The following is a 19,655-nucleotide window of genomic DNA, read 5'->3' as shown; positions in this document are numbered from 1 at the left end:
ACTCCTGCCCAGTGCCTGCCAGCTGAAGTAAGGTATCCCATATTATATTTTAAGTTCTGATATACTGTAAATTAAATAGGTGAAAGAACTGTTTCGGGAAACTGCCTTTAATGTTTATGGTGTTATTTTATAGATATTATAGCGCATTTTGCAATTATAGCAATGCTGTTGGACTTTAAAAGCAACATATATGGATTTTTATGGGCATGTTTTGAGTTCTGGTGTTGGGCTGATTTTTGGGCCCTTTTTATACCAGGTTGGGCGGGTTTTGGGCTGGTTTTGAGTTGCTGTTCGGCTGCTTTTGTCTCACAGACCTGGCAACCCTGCTGGAGGGAATAGTTGCATGAGTGGAATTGACAGAGATGTAACATGTGGATTTTTTACCAACTCAAAATGGATAGCTGATGGATAACGTCATCTGAGAGCAGCTTCTTTGGTAAGTGTCTATTCCCTGTTGAGGTTCGGGCTTACTTTATACTTTATACTTTGAATAGGGACAGAGCATATTAATCGTCATGTAATGAAAGTTGAATGTTAATCTCTGTGTTACTACAGCTGTTGTTGCCAACTTTTGCGATTGGTCATTTATATTTGACACAAAGAAGATTCCAGTAATTTTCCACATGCCAACATGGACGCATTGATAGCGAAGGAAGGCTCCGACGTTTCAAAAATAGATCAAACTGTGAAAAACAAATGGAGACGGGCATGGCTTAGTGAAACGGGGGGCGACGGAAAGCCCGTTAGCTCTTGATGTAAAAAACTAAAACTGCCAGGTACGTGTATTTGTGTCGCGTGCCACAAGAATATTCAGTACGGCAGTAATGGCAAAAAAGTTCTTATGTGCCACCAGGCAGAAGAAAAGCACAGAGCTGCTGTTCGTTCCCTGCAGCACACCGCCTCCCTACCGGGTGCTACAACAACAACAACTGAGGTTCGCGCATCCATGACTGGCCGTGTGCAACTTGAAAATTCGCATATGTGTGTTCATAGCATCGCAGCCTCCTCCTCTGCAGGAGTCAGAGCACCTGGACCCTCCTCAGCCTCCTCTGCTGGAGTCGGAGCACCTGGACCCTCCAAAGCCTCCTCTGCTGGAGTCGGAGCACCTGGACCCTCCAAAGCCTCCTCTGCTGGAGTCGGAGCACCTGGACCCTCCAAAGCCTCCTTCTCTGCTGGAGTCGGAGCACCTGGACCGTCCAAAGCCTCCTTCTCTGCTGGAGTCGGAGCACCTGGACCCTCCAAAGCCTCCTTCTCTGCTGGAGTCGGAGCACCTGAACCCTCCAAAGCCTCCTCCTCTTCTGGAGTCACAGCCACTGCACCAAAGAAAACCCAGAAACGGGCATCAAGTGTGCTTGAGGCATTTGGTTTCACTTCCAAAAAGCAAAAGAAGTAATTCAAGCACATAGACATTTGCACCATAGTATATAAATTACAGTTCTTTAATGCTGGCACTGATGCATTTTGTTTTGTTTGGTTTTGTTAGTTGTTCTTCTGTTAGTTGTTCTTTTAAGACGAATAACACTTGCACTGAAAAGATTTGTAGATGGTTAATTATTTGTGTGACTACATTACAAACTGAGTCAAGCCCTGCAAAAAGTGTCAGTTTTGTTGAATAGATCAAAACATTTAAATTAAAAGCAAACTTACAATAATTAAACTGCTCAAAATCACCTTCCTCCTATACAATGCTATTGGTCTTGAATATTTAAATAGTGTAGGTTAAAGTTTTCTTACAACTTAAATGCTGTATTAGAGAACAGAAGGGCTAATACAGCATTTAACTTTTTTACATGAAACCTTTGGGAAGCGATCGCACGGCAGAAAAGAGGCCATTCTTAAAGCGTGGTACAGCGCATTGCGGGGGAATATGAACTGGCCTGAAAAAAAAATTTCAGTCAATATTTTTTTTGCTTTAATCCCTGGGAAGGTGCACACACAGACTGGGAGTCACACTGCCACGATGCTCCTCATGAAGCCCATACTGAACAAGGCGACTTGTGTGCTGACTGCCAGCAAGCACTGACGCAAACTCAAGTTTAATTGAGTGAATATGAAGAAAACAATGCAGAATACAGTGCTAATAATGAAGCCAGGGTTCAATGTTGATAGTTTTTTGCCACTGCGTCTGAAAGCTACTGGCCCTAACACAATTTTTACTGGCCTGGCTTCCAAAAGTTGTTATTATCAGTATTATTATCAGCTTTTATTTATTCATTTGATTTGTTTATTGCAGGGTTGCATAGACACTGAGTGGCTTATTGTCACAAGGCTTATGTTTGAATTTGTATGAATTCTGGTTGCACTGAATGGATATTTGAGTATATCTGATGAGGAGGTGAAGATAACATACACCCAACAACCCCAACAAGACCACACCTGCACATCTAGGTAGGCCAAAGGGTTTTCATTTGCAGGATTGTATTGTTTTTTGGTTTTTTTTTTTTTTTTTTTTGCATTTCTGCTTTATTTGACAGTCACAGTAGAGATAGACAGGAAGGGCAGGGGAGAGAGAGAGGGGATGACATGCAGCAAAGGACCTGAGGTCGGATTCGAACCCCGGTTGCTGCTATCGGGACTAAGCCCTGGTACACGGTATGCGCTCTTAGCCGGTGAGCCACCGGGGGCCCCCAGGATCTTATTGTTAGGGTGATGTTGCAAGTGCACGATTGGATTTGAACTTTGCAGTGATTTTATTTACTGGTGTGGGTCTGCCAGTGATTCATTTTGTTTCTGCTGTAAAGGCTTGTTAACAGCTCAAGAGGAGGTGGCAGAATAAATGTAAATGACATACTGTAACAATAACATACATAACAGAAAAGCATTTGTGATATATAATGTGAGAAAATAAAATTCAAAAAGTAGCGATTGCTATTCCCCACATTTTAAGTATTTAAATCTGCATTTACACTGTCATAAAAGCCATGGAGACTTGCCTTCTTCTGCATCATCTGATATAGAACAACATTTGATAAAGTTTGATGTAGGTGCTGGAGAAAAGAACAGTTGTCATTTTCATTTCAAGAACAAGAGGGATAGTTGGTAACACCTGCCTGCTTACTAATTCAAAACAGCTAATTGGTGTGTGGCTTCTGTTTGTGAGTCTAACAACTTTGTTACTGACAGTTGATTCAGTGGCTGAGGGAAAATGGGCAACAGTTGTAGAAAAGAAAAGTGCACAATAAGGTGCTAATAACTGGTTTGTAGTAACTCGAAATGAGCCAGTAAGATAATATGTATGTTAACAAGTTACTGATGAGTGGTTAATGTCTTCCCTAATCAAAATTGCTGCTGTGAATTCGAATCATACATATATGCCAAAATGATAATTATTAAAAAAAAAAAAAAAAAGAAAAAGAAAAAGTACTTGTGAATTACAAATATCAACATATTAAAAATGAGCAAGCTGTCATTTAAAGTTTTAAATTCACCAAAAAGCAACATAACTATTACTGGTGCTGCTTTTATTGAAAGTAATGTTTTTAAATAATTATTTATTTTGTTATAATTGTGATTCCACCTGCCGATCTTTTCCATGTCCTGTTGTTAGTTTTTCCCCAGAGACAGAGACCAAGGCAGGTGAAAAACTCATGTTAACATGTTTTTGTTCCAATGCTTTTGTGTGAAACACCTACCTCTTTCACGCAAAATTCTGCTACGTAATGAAAAGACCTTTACTGCTATAACAGCTGAAATGAAGCACAAGCACACAGTGGAAATATTGCATTAATGCATGTTGTCATGTTCTTGTTTGTCTGCCTATAGGCACACACACACACAAACACACACACACACACACACACACACACACACACACACACACACACGTACACACGAGCACACACACACACACACACAATGAACCCCAGAGGCCTGTATCATGAAGAGGGATTAAAGCGTTAGCAAGATAACTTCAGGCTCAACTCCGGATTTTCTGTATCACAAAGCTGGTTCACCTCTGATCGGGATAGGAAACCTGTCCTAATCCTATCCTGAATCCTACATAAAGCACCGCCCCCTGGCCAATCAGCTGTTTGTCAAAACATGGCCTGCCCAATCATTGAGGATCCCATTGAAGAAGGAGTCCTGGACCGATCAAATCCGTTAGATTTTGCAGACGACTCTCTGTATGAGAGAGAGGCTGTAATACTGATGTGAAGCAGCACTTCAGCCTGGCTAACAGCTGCCTGCTATACAGAGTTGACACTCCGGAGGAGAGGAAAACAGAAATGAGAGATCATTAAAGGAAATTTTATAATTAAAAGTATTTTTAGAACTTTTTTGGGACATTTAAAATAGCACAATTAATTAGCTCTAAATATTTTGGGGGCCAAATTATTCCTGGGTGACAGCTCGCTGATGCAAATGTGACAAAGGATCATTTGTCCCCTTCATTCAAGAGGGCAAGTCGGCCTTTATATTTGCCTTTTGTTCCTGCTAAGTTCTAACGCAGCTCAGTATATGATTTTATTCAGGCTATCAACCTGATGTACTGATGTGATTGAATTTTGGCGTCCGCTTTATTTTATTATAGCCTGTATAACAGGGTTTAACAGGGTTTCAGCGTCAGATGTGGACTACTTGAGCCATGTTTGTGATTGGTCGGCTTCCTCGGAACCCGCCCCTTATACGTGCGCATTCACGGCTCTTGATGAGGCAAATCTGGATCGAGTGAGCGAATTGATAACCAGCGTCGTGATACCGGTAATCCCTGATCACCATGATCTCCACTAGTGTACCCGGATAGGTCTGAGAGATCCTGGGAAAACTAAGCTTGCTTCGTGATACAGGCCTCAGGAAAGTGTAACTCTTCATAAACTTGCATATGTGTTGATTAGGAATTTGGAACAAATGGAACGCAGGTTACTTACAACAAATCAAATAAAAATACTCACCAGAACCCACAGAACCACCCAGAAAAACTACAGCCAGCACCACAGCCATCACACCAAGGGAACGCAGAAGTTCATCTGTTAAAAAACAAAGGCTTAGTCAGTGCTAAAACTCTGTTAGTCAAGCCACAGTTCACAAACCAGATTATCACTGGAAAATATATCAATAGCCATAAACAGAAAAGCAACACAACTATTACTGGTACTGCTTTTATTGCTACAAATGTTTTTAAAATTTATATTACTTGAGTATTTTCCAATGCCATAGGAGCCATAGAGACTTGCCTGGATCATGAGAAGGTGATAGTGCTTTGCCATTGGCTGCAGAGTTTTAGTTTCATTTTAAGGTCAGAATGGATATGATTTAGCATGCAACACCTGCAGGCTAATCCCTGTCTCACCTCAGTTTGTGAGTTTTACTGCAGACATGAGGGACGCAACAACAACCAAATGCTGCTGGTGTCTGTGGGAACTGGCCTTTTACTTCAGCTGCTAAATTCCTACTGCTTTACTTCAGTTTTATTCTAAAAACCACCGTGTGCAAACTCGGAATCTGGCTGCCACTGTGGAAACTGAAGGAAAACCATTTTCCTGCAGGCCAGTGTTGAGTCCTAATGACAACCTGGAGGTGCTGTTTGAAGCTGAAGGTGTGGTGGTGAATGCAGGAGTGTGCTCAGTCACTTTACAGCACTGTCAGTATCATGTTCATGACCGCTCACTCGTGTGTGTGTGTGTGTGTGTGCATGCGTGTGCGTGTTAGTCTGAAAATGTATCATGCGGAACTACGTCTTGACATCAGACAACCCGGACTCATTTGCGAGTGGCTCAACACACAAACACGTTGTCATAGTGAATTCAAATTATACACAGAGAGGGAGAGAGTCAGTTTGCAAATGGAAAAATGGACAGATACATCACAGGGGTGAAAAAAAACCAAAAAAACAGGCGATGCATCAGAGACAGACGAAGTCGGCCGGTGGTGAGGTTGATCAACCACGAAAACCCAAGTCAAGAAAATATGACGACGCATATCTTACTCTTGGATTTACAGCGAATGTGGTAGGAGATGAGGGGAGACCTGTCTGTGTTTTATGTCTGAAAAATGTGGCAGCTGACTGTATGAAACCAAACCAATTAAAGAGACACTTGGAGACTTTACACCCCACTCACGCCAGTAAGCCACTGGAGTTCTTTAAGAAAAAACCTGATGAACATCGCAAACAGGAAAATCGCTTAAAATAAAAACAGCATCAGTGATCAACAAAGCACAACTGGGGTCATTCAGAATTGCACATCCAGGGAACCACACGATAGCAAAGAATGCTATCCCACAGCTCTAGATATCATGCCAACTATGATTGAAGAGACAAGCGCTGAAAAACTGAAGGTTGTCCCTGTCTAATGACACCAGTGCAAGGTTATATGGGACATTTCAAATGACCTGGAAGATCAACTGAAAGACTTGTTTTGCCTTACAAATGGACGAGGCTACTGTCAGCAATAAAGACTGTCTGCTTATTGCTTATATGACTTGCTCATCTTTGTTGCCAAAAGTCTGTTTGTTGTTTTCCTTAGCACAGACTGAACTTGTTGTTATTGTTGTTGTTCTACAAAGGTTAGTGCACATTTCATTCTACTGTTATTTGAGAAAGCACATCTTCCAAAAGGGAGGCATGACAGAAAAAGTTTGAGAACCACTGCTTCAGGGGCTGAAACTTTCAGACACGTTGCACTTCTGGCCACATCCAATCAGTGATCTCACATCGCAGGAGCACTTGAGTTCAAACAGGAATGTTTTCAGGAGCTGGAGAGTTACTAATTACAGCTACACTGGTTACTGTGGATGAGGAAAGTCTTTGAGTAAAGCCACGAATTTCAGCACTTTAACTGTCACGAGTTCAAAACCTAAAACTAAATACTTCCATAAAATATCTTGATCCACTCCCTCTTCATTTTTCTTTGGATCAAATGATTGTGTTTCCACCTGCTGATCTTTTCCATGTCCTGTTGTTAGTTTTTCCCCAGAGACAGAGACCAAGGCAGGTGAAAAACTCATGTTAACATGTTTTTGTTTCAATGCTTTTGTGTGAAACACCTACCCATTTTACTGTCAAGTCCACCATGTAATGTAAAGATCTTTTCTGCTATAACAGCTGAAATGAAGCACAAGCACACAGTGGAAATATTTCATTAATGCATGTTGTCATATTTTAGCTTGTCTGCCTGCAGCTTCACATACACTTACACAGACACACAGACAGACACACAGACACAGACACACAGACACACAGACACACACACACACACACAAGGAACAGGAAAGCGTAACTCTTCATAAACTTGCATATGTGTTGATTAGGAAGTTGGAACAAATGGAACGCAGGTTACTGACAACAAATCAAAAAAAAAAAAAATACTCACCAGAACACAGAGAACAACCCAAAGAAACTACAACCACCACCCCAAGCAGCACACCATGGATAAGCAGAAGTCTACCTGTTTAAAAACAAAGGCTTAGTCAGTGCTAAAACTCTGTTAGTCTTCCATCAAAGTCAAGCCACAGTTCACAAACTGTGGCTTGACTTTGAGTCTTTGGATCAAATGATTGTGTTTCCACCTGCTGATCTTTTCCATGTCCTGTTAGTTTTTCCCCAGAGACAGAGACCAAGGCAGGTGAAAAACTCATGTTAACATGTTTTTGTTTCAATGGGTTTGTGGGAAACACTTACCTTTTTCAGTGATATGTGCTCCTACAAAAACTGAAATTAATCACAAGTACACAATGGAAATATTTCATTAATGCATGTTGTCATGTTTTAGCTTGTCAAATAGCAGATATGCAGGCACACACACACACACACACACACAATGAACAGGAAAGTGTAACCCTTCATAACCTTGCATATGTGTTGAATAGGAAGTTGGAACAAATTGAACGCAGGTTACTTACAACAAATCAAATAAAAATACTCACAACTGATCATCAAAATAAATGGAAGAACTATAGCCATCACCCCAACCAGCACACCAAAGGAAAGCAGAAGTTCATCTGTTTAAAAACAAAGGCTTAGTCAGTGATACAAATGTGTTAGTCTTTCTTCAAAGTCAAGCCACAGTTCACAAACCAGATTACCACTGGAAAATATATCAATAGCAATAAACTTGTGTTTGCAGTACAACACTGTGCCATAGATTTAATGCATTCTTCAATTTGTGACAACAATGCATAATATTTCAATCACCTTACCGATGAACCAAATCAAGTTTTGCTTTTCAACACACAAATAATACACAATAATACAGTAAAACACTAACATTACATAAATTGTGATTTATACTTTCATTTAATTAATCACATATGAAAATGACTCTGTGGGTCAAAGTTCATTAAATAGGAACTCTGACCTTCACACACGTGATTTTTTTTTCATTATTTACTATTTCAAATGGACAGAAAACCGATAAAACTATTACTGGTACTGCTTTTACTGCATGAATTCTTTTTAAAAAATAATTTACTTGTGTTTTTTCCAATGTCATTGAAAACATGGGGGGCATTCAAAACAGGTTGTCATCTCTTTGTGTAAGGTATTGTCTCTTGTATTATCCAATATATTATATAGTTCAGGACAGCTTGACCGCTAAGCAGAGGACAGATAAAGCAGGAGCCAGATGTAACTTCTCGATCTTGTTATTTAGGTCTGTTGCATTAGATACACGCCCAGTCAACATTCACACACTAGCATAACACATTTTAGAAACAAGGCATGGACAGTGGTTGGCCTGTCCATGTCTGGGTAACTGGCCAATTATACACTCCTGATCAAAATCTTAAGACCAGTTGAGAAATTGCAAGAATTTACATTTTGCACTGTTGGATCTTTAGAAGGTTGTAAACAGAGCTTCAAAATGCAAAAAGAAGAAATGTGAGTGAGACAAAAAAAAAAAAAATTGAGTAAGCAATTTGTTGCAAACAACCATTAAACTGAAATAGGCTGTTCATCAGCTGATCAAAAGTTTAAGACCACTGCCTTTAAAAGCCCAAATCTTCGCAAAAATGTGGATTCAGTGTCATTTTCTGTCAGGTGGCCACTCTGTCTTACTCTGGGGGGTTTACCGCTCCAAATAAATCTAGATAATACCTTATTGCATTCTTTAAATGAATTATCAGAAACATTAATAGGTAAGGACTGAAAAAGATACAGTAATCTGGGTAAAGTATTTGTTTTTATTGTCATCACTCTGTTGCCAAGGTCCAGAGGCAATAAGGCCCATCTATCTCAATCCTGTTTTGTCTTTGTGTTGATGCGTTGATAATTTTCATTGTACAGTTGGGACATGTCTTTGCTTAGTTTTACACCCAGATGTTTTATAGATGTTGAGTCCCATCTGAACATTAATCTACTTTTAAGATATTGTGATGGTGTAAAACTGAACAGTAATGCTTTCCTTTTGTCAATATTAATGGTATAGCCTGATATACCGTATTGATCTGAATATAAGACAATATTTTTTCCATTGAAATTGCCCTGAAAAAACGCCCTCGTCTAATATTGGGGGTCTAAGCAAATACACATGTATTGTACTTGCATATGTTCCGTGCTTGAATACAGCACACTTCCCCCGCTCTGGCGCGGTTGGAAGGGGTGTGCTCCAGCACGGTACGGGTGTTCATGCACGAGCACATGCACGGTCACGCACGCAGCGCGCGAACGTGGATACAATGTAAATCATGCAACTTTCGATTAACGCGCGCAGCGCGATTACCGGCGAATGGCCGCATTGCGCAATCAATAATCAACCATGTTGTCTGTGTCGCTGTCCATGGTGCTGCTGCAACCACGTATAAACAACAGTTGATTTATGATGACAGGTATATATGGCAGTCTGTGTGTGCCGCTCACCTGTCAGATCCGGCAGACCTGACCGGGTGGGCATGGTGCCGGCTGAGGCACCGGCTGGTATCAGGTGGGCCGGCCGGTGTGCGCCGCCACCCGGTTGAATGTGGTAGCCAGCTGACATGCTGCTCCGGCTGTCAGTTGGACGCTTTCTGAAGTTACCTCCGAAACTGTCGAGGTAAATAAACATCCCTTAACCCCTTAACCCTGGCCCTGAGTGCAATGTGAGGCGGTGGCGGTCTCAGAAAGAAGAGCTAAAAAATGCCCACAGCCAGAGAAGGGCTTTTCGTGGTCCAAAAACTGGTCGATTCAACGAGACTGACAGGAGGGTGTGCGATTTTGTGAATGAGAAACGTAGTGAAGGACTGCCCGTTACGAGGGCTGTGATGCAGCAGAAAGCACTTGAAGTTGCAACAGAGCTCAACATACCCCGCACTGAGTTTAAAGCTAGCATGGGCTGGTGTCGCAGAATGTCCATATAAAAAGTATATTTCCAAAAAACTGGAAATATACTTTATATATTTATATACTTTGAAAAACATGGGTCGTCTTAAAATCGGGGTCATCTTATATTCAGATCAATATGGTATTTCCATACATATGCAGCACGTCCATTACTTTAGGAACTCCCAATTCTGGATTCTTTATACTGACCAAGATATCGTCGGCAAGAAGGCACATCTTATATTCTGTTTCTCTTATTGCAATACCCTCCAGTTCTGGATCTTGTCTTATTGCCTGAGCGAGCAGTTTGATAAATAAATTAAATAGTCCAGGGCTGGCTGGACAACCCTGTCGACATAGGCGGAAATCCCAAGTGGGTAAGGGGGACAAGACCCCTCCCACCATTAAGTGCCCCCTAGTAGGCCTAGTTATTACCTTGACGTAGATGTTCAGTTGACAGATATCTAATTTCTTTTTAAGTCAAATATTGTTCAGTTCTGATGTTAAAAACCTTCAATTAAAATCTCCCAACTTTCTGAATTTTCAGCCAACTTTCAAGCAGTTTTGTTTATCATTAGTGTCAGGATAATTGTTCTGGACTTGTACACTCTGACAGCAGAATATTGTTCTGCTTCTTTGGGGTGTACATTCAGTAAGACAGTCATAGTGAATGGGTTGTTAAAACATATTGTTATAGGCCCACAGTTACAGTTTATAATTTAAATGTATAAGGGCTGTGCATTTTAAGTTGCATTATTTTGTGGCCTAGTTTCATTTCATTTTCTTATTTTATCTAAAAGGGACAGTGTACAGCTCAAACATATACTGTATGTCAGTGGTCCCCAACCCCCAATGGAATGAATATTCCATGCCGTACCCCAGAGGGTGGTACTAATGAATGCCCAGAGTGTTCAGTTTTCCAATCAGCTTCATGGGGGAGATTGTATTGAAAGCTGAGTTGAAATCAACAAACAGCATTCTGATGTACGTGTTGCTTTTCTCACGGTGAGTGAAGACTGAGTGGAGAGCAGTGGAGATGGCATCCTCTGTGGATCTGTTGGTTCTGAATGCAAACTGCTGAGGGTCCAGACTGGCAGGGATGTTGTTCTTTATGTGCCGGAGAACCAGTTTCTCAAAGCACTTCATCAGGATGGGGGTGAGTGCCACAGGGCGGTAGTCATTTAGATCAGACACTGCAGGCTTTTTAGACACAGGGATGATGGATAGCTACATAAAATTTATTATCTTGATTTAAAAACACTGATCGGACTATATGCCCCACATTCCATTAAATCCTATCGATACACTTCACCTTCAGTAATATCAGGTTCGATTGCTTGTGTTTTTTCTTCCCATTGCACTGATGGGTGGACAGTTCTCATGTGCCTGTGCAGGTTGTTTGTGGAGCCGGCTTGGTAAGACATTTTTTTCTCATGTTAACATGTTTTTATTTCAATGCTTTTGTGGGAAACACTTACCTATTTCACTGTCAAATACGGCAAGTAATGTAAAGAACTTTCCTGATAAGACAGCTGAAACAAAGCACAAGCACACAGTGGACATATTTCATTAATACCATGTTTTTGTGTGACTGCCTGCCTTGTCTGCCTGCAGATACGCACACGCACACACACACACACACACACACACACACACACACACACACACTCGCCCAAACACACACACACATACACACACACAGTGAAAACAAGGGAAGTGTAACTCTTCATAACCTTGCATATGTGTTGATTTAAAACTAGAAACTAATGGAATGCAGGTTACTTACAACAAATCAAATAAAAATACTCACCAAAACCCAGTGAAAAAAACGGAAGAACTACAGTCATCACAAAAGCCAGCCGATGAAAGTAAAACTCAAGTTCATCTGTTAAAAAACAAAGGCTTAGTCAGTGCTAAAACTCTGTTAGTCTTCCTTCAAAGTCAAGCCACAGTTCACAAACCAGATTAACACTGGAAAATATATCAATAGCAATAAACTTGTGTTTATTGCTAAACAAAACTTGGTTTGTCTTCCAAGCTGTTGGTTCGTCTGTATTTCTGCAGAGTGTATCCAACGGCTGAAGGACTGCATCTGCACTTCCTGGCTATCTGGCGGCAGCTGTACCCTTCCTGGCTGAGAATCTTTATCTTCAGGCGTGATTCCTGTGTTAGGTTTCTTGTTTTAGCCATTTTTATGTCTGAAGAATTTTCAAATGTGCTGGCTTTATATAGACACCAAGCTTGGCAACAAAAATTGCGTCTTTTAATAAAAAGAACGACCTTCATCACTGGTACCAAAATGACCCAAAACTCAAAATTTCATATGTATTTTTATGGAACCAATCAATTTTAAGTTTTTAATGGCTTTTTTAGGATTTGTTTAGTATTTTGGCTGTGACTGTACTAAAAGAAATTGCACTTGAAGACCTAAGAGTGATTCTTAATTCAATATTTCACAAATGCATGGGGTGTCCGAAAACTTTTTTCCACCACTGTATTCACAGGTGGCTTCTTCTCCACAATCTGCACGTTTTTCGTATTTGGTGCGTGGACATAGGACAAAAGCTCTGCTCCCCGCAACCTTGCGAAATTTAGCCCATTCATTTCGCATGGCCGAAATTTGTGGGGCTAAAACGAAAGCTGTAGGAGGAATAGTGCGCCGAAAAATTTGCAGAAAAATAATAACTAGAAAATTCTCCCGCGGAAATTTTGAGAGTGCCTTGGGGGCCGTCGCCAGGGGGTGCGCATCTGACCTCTGTCTGAATCACTATAACATAAGAAAGTCAATTACATTCAGCTATGTAGTGTATGTGCCTGGAAGAGTGTGTATCTGTATGGTGGTGTGTGTGTCTGTGTCACTAAAAAGTATGAAGAGTGATCAATGAACAAAGTGAACTGCACTCAGTTATAATGTGTGTGTGTGTGTGTGTGTGTGTGCAAGAGTGTGTAGAGTGTGCATTATATCAATAAATGGCCTCACAAGGATATAAAGACAGGAATATGTGTGTCTGTGTGTGGGCATGTAGTGTGCACATGTGATGCTACCTCCCATTAAAAACTGAAAAAAGCTGACCAATACATTCATACATTCCTGAAAAACCAAGACTTTTGTCATTGTCACCTTTGTAAAGTTTGATTCACATTTCTGCGTGACCATATGACCAATATATGCAGCGTAAGTGTTGTGGCTCTTGCCCAGGCGGGGAGTTGAACCCTGGTCTCCTGCATGGCAGGCAGAGACACTATCCACTGTGCCACTGGGGCTTGTGTGGGCGGAGCCAGAAATGAGGCTCTAAGAAGCACACAGCATGAGTGATGCTTGGGAGAAAATCGCCTAAAAGTAGTGGTCAAACAACTGCTTTTTTCTCAATGATAGTAAGTCCGAGCAGAAAATAAAATGTACCATGAGAAAAAAAAAAAAAAAAAAAAAAAATTATTTTCCAACTCCCAAAAATGCCCACCCTGGAGCGAGTTGAAAAAGTGTGTGAGCACACAGCATGAGTAACAGTGGCACTTGGCAGAGAATCGCCTAAATTAGTGGTCAAACCAATGCTTTTTTCTCAATGACAGCAAGTCCGAGCAGAAAATACCATGAGAAAGGTAACGCTTTGGGCTTTCAAACTGTGTCAAAATTATTTTCCAACTCCCCAAAATGCCCAAGATTCAGCGAGTTAAAAAAGTGTGTGTTTCTCCTTCTCTCCCCAGATTGTGGGTTCCAGATATAATGGGAGTCTATGGGGGAGAGAGCTGGCACTCCTGCCTCGTTAAGTGTCAGTGTGTTAAAAGTATACGTTGCTTTGTTTTTGTATTTACATTTTTCAAAGCAGAACTATTTTTCCTACTACTTTTCCAAAAAATTAAAAAACTCGCACAAGATTAAGATGTGTTGCCTTTTCAAGGCAAGCACATAATAAACTCGCAAGATAATAACATGTGTTGTCTTGAAAAGGCAAGCACATAACAATAAGAATAATAATAATAATAATAATAATAAAAAGAAGAAATATGCACAAGATTAAGATATGTTGCCTTGAAAAGGCAAGCACATAAACATGCACAAAATTAAGATGTGTTGCCTTTTCAAGGCAAGCACATAACTGGACTTTGTAAAGTTTCTGAAGAAACTTTGATGTGCTTGCCATCCTTGCGACCGCCTGGACATGTAGTAAACTGCCAGCCCTATGCAGTTTGTAGATTGTGCAGTGTTACTGGAAGGCAGTTACTGTGGTCTGGGACTTTTCCAGGCAGTTTTTATCATTTTTTCAGTGGCCACTAGAATGTCTTTGGCCAGCTGCTATGGTATAGTGTGTGGCTGCTAAGGTGCTGCAAGGCAGATACTATACTTTTCCTGATGGTTGGTATTCCACTGCTAGGCGGTTGCTATGGTGTTCTTGATGGTTGCTAGGGCATTGCTAGGCAGTTGCTATGGTGTTCTGGGTGGTTGCTAAGGCGTTGCTAGGCAGTTGCTATGGTATTCTGGGTGGGTTGCTAGGGTGTTTCTAGGCAGTTGCCATGGTGTTCCTGATGGTTCCTAGGGTGTTGCTAGGCAGTTGCTATGGTGTTATGGATGGTTGCTACGGTGTTGCTACTTCAGCTGCTAAATTCCTACTGCTTTACTTCAATTTTATTCTAAAAACCACCGTGTGCAAACTGGGAATCTGGCTGCCACTGTGGAAACTGAAGGAAAACCATTTTCCTGCAGGCCAGTGTTGAGTCCTAATGACAATGACAATGACAATGCTGTTAAGCTGAAGGTGTGGTGGTGAATGCAGGAGTGTGCTCAGTCACTTTATAGCACTGTCAGTATCATGTTGATGCTGAGGTGAATGGCTGACTAGAGAATCAACATCTGTAACAAGTAAGTAACATCTTACATGTCAGTCAATTCATTCCCACACTTACAATGCATGCAGTTCCCTTTAAAGAGGGCAGAGGCGGTCCAGGCTAGTTTTGCGCCCTGGGCTTTTTTTTTTTTTTTTTTTTTTTTTTTTTGGCATTTTCACATAACCCAATAAATTACATGTAGCTATAAGGGGTCTATATTAATTTAATGAATGAAATACAATTTATTTGGAAGCAGCAGTTTGTGTTGTTTGGCCTGGGATCTTTCATATCAGTGGTTAGTCTATCCCCCGCCCCCCTCCCCTTTGCTTTTCCTGAGACTCACAACCTGCGCACAGCCTCTGCAGTCGCAAGTTGATCCCCCGCAACCCCCTCCCCCTTGCCTTTTCGCCTTTTCACACCCGACCTGTATACATGACTCTCAGCAGCAAGTTGATATGATAGTAGGGGCACCTCAGTGCCCACTGCACCAACTTGACGTGGAAATGAGCGATATTAGTCTAGAAAACTGGCGATTTTTTTTTTATTTTTTTTTTTTTGCGGACGCAATTTTTTTTTTTTTTTTTTGGACAGTAGACAAGTAGATTGCGCCCTGGGCGGTTGCCCACATTGCCCATAGCAAAAACCGTCCCTGAAAGAGGGCGTCAACAGCAGCAGAAAACTTCTGCTGCGCTGCCCTCTAGGGGCTGAAACTTTCAGACACGTTGCACTTCTGGCCACATCCAATCAGTGATCTCACATCACAGGAGCACTTGAGTTCAAACAGGAATGTTTTCAGGAGCTGGAAAGTTACTAATTACAGCTACACTGGTTACTGTGGATGAGGAAAGTCTTTGAGTAAAGCCACTAATTTGATCACTTTTACTGTCACGAGTTCAAAACCTAAAACTAAATACTTCCATAAAATATCTTGATCCACTCCCTCTTCATTTTTCTTTGGATCAAATGATTGTGTTTCCACCTGCTGATCTTTTCCATGTCCTGTTGTTAGTTTTTCCCCAGAGACAGAGACCAAGGCAGGTGAAAAACTCATGTTAACATGTTTTTGTTTCAGTGGGTTTGTGGGAAACACTTACCTATTTTCCTGAAACGTACTCTTAGAAAAACTGAAATCAAGCACAAATACACAATGGAAATTTTTCATTAATGCATGTTGTCATGTTTTAGCTTGTCTATCTGTAGGCACACACACGGACACATACGCACACACACGCACACATACACAATGAACAGGAAAGTGTAACTCTTCATAACCTTGCATATGTGTTCAATAGGAAGTTGGAACAAATGGAAAGCAGGTTACTTACAACAAACAAATAAAAAATACTCACGAGAACACAGAAAAAAAAACAGAGAAACTACAGCCAGCACCACAGCCAGCACACCAAGGGAAAGCAGACGTGTATCTGTTTAAAAACAAAGGCTTAGTCAGTGCTAAAAATGTGTTAGTCTTCCTTCAAAGTCAAGCCACAGTTCACAAACCAGATTACCACTGGAAAATATATCAATAGCAATAAACTTGTGTTTGCAGTAAAACACTGTGCCATAGATTTAATGCATTCTTCAATTTGTGAAAACAATGCAAAACATTCAAATCACCTCACCTATGAACCAAATCAAGTTTTGCTTTTCAACACTCAAATAATACACAATAGTACAGTAAAACACTAACATTACATAAATTATGATTAATACTTAAAATCAATGAATCACATATGAAAATGACTCTGCAGGTCAAAGTTCAATAAATAGGAACTCTGACTTTCACACGTGATTTTTTTTTCATTCTTTACTGTTTTAAATGCACAGAAAAGCAACACAACTATTACTGGTACTGCTTTGAGTACCCTGGAAAGTTACTAATTACAGCTACACTGCTTACTGTGGGTGAGTAAAGTTTTTGAGTAAAGCCACAAATTTGATCACTTTAACTGTCATAAGTTCAGAACCTAAAACTAAATACTTCCATAAAATATCTTGATCCACTCCCTCTTCATTTTTCTTTGGATCAAATGATTGTGTTTCCACCTGCTGATCTTTTCCATGTCCTGTTGTTAGTTTTTCCCCAGAGACAGAGACCAAGGCAGGTGAAAAACTCATGTTAACATGTTTTTGTTTCAATGCTTTTGTGTGAAACACCTACCCATTTCACTGACAAATCCACCACGTAATGAAAAGATCTTTCCTGCTATAACAGCTGAAATGAAGCACAAGCACACAGTGGAAATATTCCATTAATATATTGCATGCTGTCATGTTTTAGCTTGTCTGCCTGCAGTTTCACATACACTTACACAGACACACACACAGACACACACACACACACACAGAGACACACACACACACACACACACACACACACACAGGAAAGTGTAACTCTTCATAAACTTGCATATGTGTTGATTGAGGACTTGGAACAAATGGAACGCAGGTTACTTACAACAAATCAAATAAAAATACTCACCAGAACCCACAGAACAACCCAGAGAAACTACAGCCATCACCACAGTCATCACATCAAAGGAAAGCGTATCTGTTTAAATACAAAAGCCTGTCACTGCTAAAACTCTGTTAGTCTTTCTTCAAAGTCAAGCCACAGTTCACAAAACAGATTACCACTGGACCAAGGCAGGTAAAAAACTCATGTTAACATGTTTTTGTTTCAGTGCTTTTGTGGGAAACACCTAAAGGTTTCGCTGCCATTTCTGCTACGTAATCAAAAGATCTTTCCTGATATAACAGCTGAAATGAAGCACAAGCACACAGTGGAGATATTGCATTTATGTCATGTTTTTGTTTGTCTGCCTGCAGATGCGCACACACAAGCACACACACACACACACACACACACACACAATGAACACCAGGAAAGTGTAACCCTTTATAACCTTGCATTTGTGTTGATTAGGAAATTGGAACAAATGGAAAGCAGGTTACTGACAACAAATCAAATAAAAATACTCACAATAAACCAGCAAAATAAATAGAGGAATTGAAGCCATCACCCCAACCAGCACACCAAGGGAAATCAGAAGTGTACCTGTTAAAAAACAAAGGCTTAGTCAGTGCTAAAAATGTGTTAGTCTTCCTTCAAAGTCAAGCCACAGTTCACAAACCAGATTACCACTGGAAAATATATCAATAGCAATAAACTTGTGTTTGCAGTACAACACTGTGCCATAGATTTAGATCTGCAGCTGTCGAATATTTTAGTAATCGAGTATTTGACCAAAAATTCTGTCGAGTAATCGAGTAATCGGATAAAATGCATTTTTGCCAAGATAATGAATATATATATATATATATATATATGTACACACACACACACAGTACAGGCCAAAAGTTTGGACACACCTTCTCATTCAATGCGTTTTCTTTATTTTCATGACTATTTACATTGTAGATTCTAACTGAAGGCATCAAAACTATGAATGAACACGTGGAGTTATGTACTTAACAAAAAAAAGGTGAAATAACTGAAAACATGTTTTATATTCTAGTTTCTTCAAAATAGCCACTCTTTGCTCTGATTACTGCTTTGTACACTCTTTGCATTCTCTCCATGAGCTTCAAGAGGTAGTCACGTGAAATGGTTTTCCAACAGTCTTGAAGGAGTTCCCAGAGGTGTTTAGCACTTGTTGGCCCCTTTGCCTTCACTCTGCGGTCCAGCTCACCCCAAACCATCTGGATTGGGTTCAGGTCCGGTGACTGTGGAGGCCAGGTCATCTGCCGCAGCACTCCATCACTCTCCTTCTTGGTCAAATAGCCCTTACACAGCCTGGAGGTGTGTTTGGGGTCATTGTCCTGTTGAAAAATAAATGATCGTCCAACTAAACGGGATGGCATGTCACTGCAGGATGCTGTGGTAGCCATGCTGGTTCAATGTGCCTTCAATTTTGAATAAATCCCCAACAGTGTCACCAGCAAAACACCCCCACACCATCACACCTCCTCCTCCATGCTTCACAGTGGGAACCAGGCATGTGGAATCCATCCGTTCACCTTTTCTGCGTCTCACAAAGACACGGCGGTTGGAACCAAAGATCTCAAATTTGGACTCATCAGACCAAAGCACAGATTTCCACTGGTCTAATGTCCATTCCTTGTGTTTCTTGGCCCAAACAAATCTCTTCTGCTTGTTGCCTCTCCTTAGCAGTGGTTTCCTAGCAGCTATTTGACCATGAAGGCCTGATTGGCGCAGTCTCCTCTTAACAGTTGTTCTAGAGATGGGTCGGCTGGTAGAACTCTGTGTGGCATTTATCTGGTCTCTGATCTGAGCTGCTGTTAACTTGTGATTTCTGAGGCTGGTGACTCGGATGAACTTGTCCTCAGAAGCAGAGGTGACTCTTGGTCTTCCTTTCCTGGGTCGGTCCTCATGTGTGCCAGTTTCGTTGTAGCGCCTGATGGTTTTTGCGACTCCACTTGGGGACACATTTAAAGTTTTTGCAATTTTCCGGACTGACTGACCTTCAGTTCTTAAAGTAATGATGGCCACTCGTTTTTCTTTAGTTAGCTGATTGGTTCTTGCCATAATATGAATTTTAACAGTTGTCCAATAGGGCTGTCAGCTGTGTAGTAACCT

General features: G+C 40.8%; 1 protein-coding gene across 1 annotated transcript in view; it reads right to left on the bottom strand.

The window, feature by feature from the left end:
• Nucleotides 1-987: 987 nt before the first annotated feature.
• Nucleotides 988-19,655, bottom strand: part of LOC115363686 (uncharacterized) — a 33,968-nt gene continuing 15,300 nt past the window's right edge. Inside the window, exons 8-15 of the mRNA XM_030057963.1 lie at nt 18,039-18,113; nt 17,538-17,606; nt 17,217-17,270; nt 7,864-7,938; nt 7,619-7,648; nt 4,893-4,967; nt 3,633-3,686; nt 988-1,313 (exon numbers count right to left, since the gene is read on the bottom strand). Coding sequence (XP_029913823.1) covers nt 988-1,313; nt 3,633-3,686; nt 4,893-4,967; nt 7,619-7,648; nt 7,864-7,938; nt 17,217-17,270; nt 17,538-17,606; nt 18,039-18,113 — 758 coding nt within the window. The remainder of the gene's footprint in view (nt 1,314-3,632; nt 3,687-4,892; nt 4,968-7,618; nt 7,649-7,863; nt 7,939-17,216; nt 17,271-17,537; nt 17,607-18,038; nt 18,114-19,655) is intronic.

This window comes from Myripristis murdjan, chromosome 8 (genome assembly GCF_902150065.1).
Source record: "Myripristis murdjan chromosome 8, fMyrMur1.1, whole genome shotgun sequence".
NCBI classification, from domain to species: Eukaryota; Metazoa; Chordata; class Actinopteri; order Holocentriformes; family Holocentridae; genus Myripristis; species Myripristis murdjan.
This window is presented reverse-complemented; position numbering and strand designations above follow the sequence as displayed.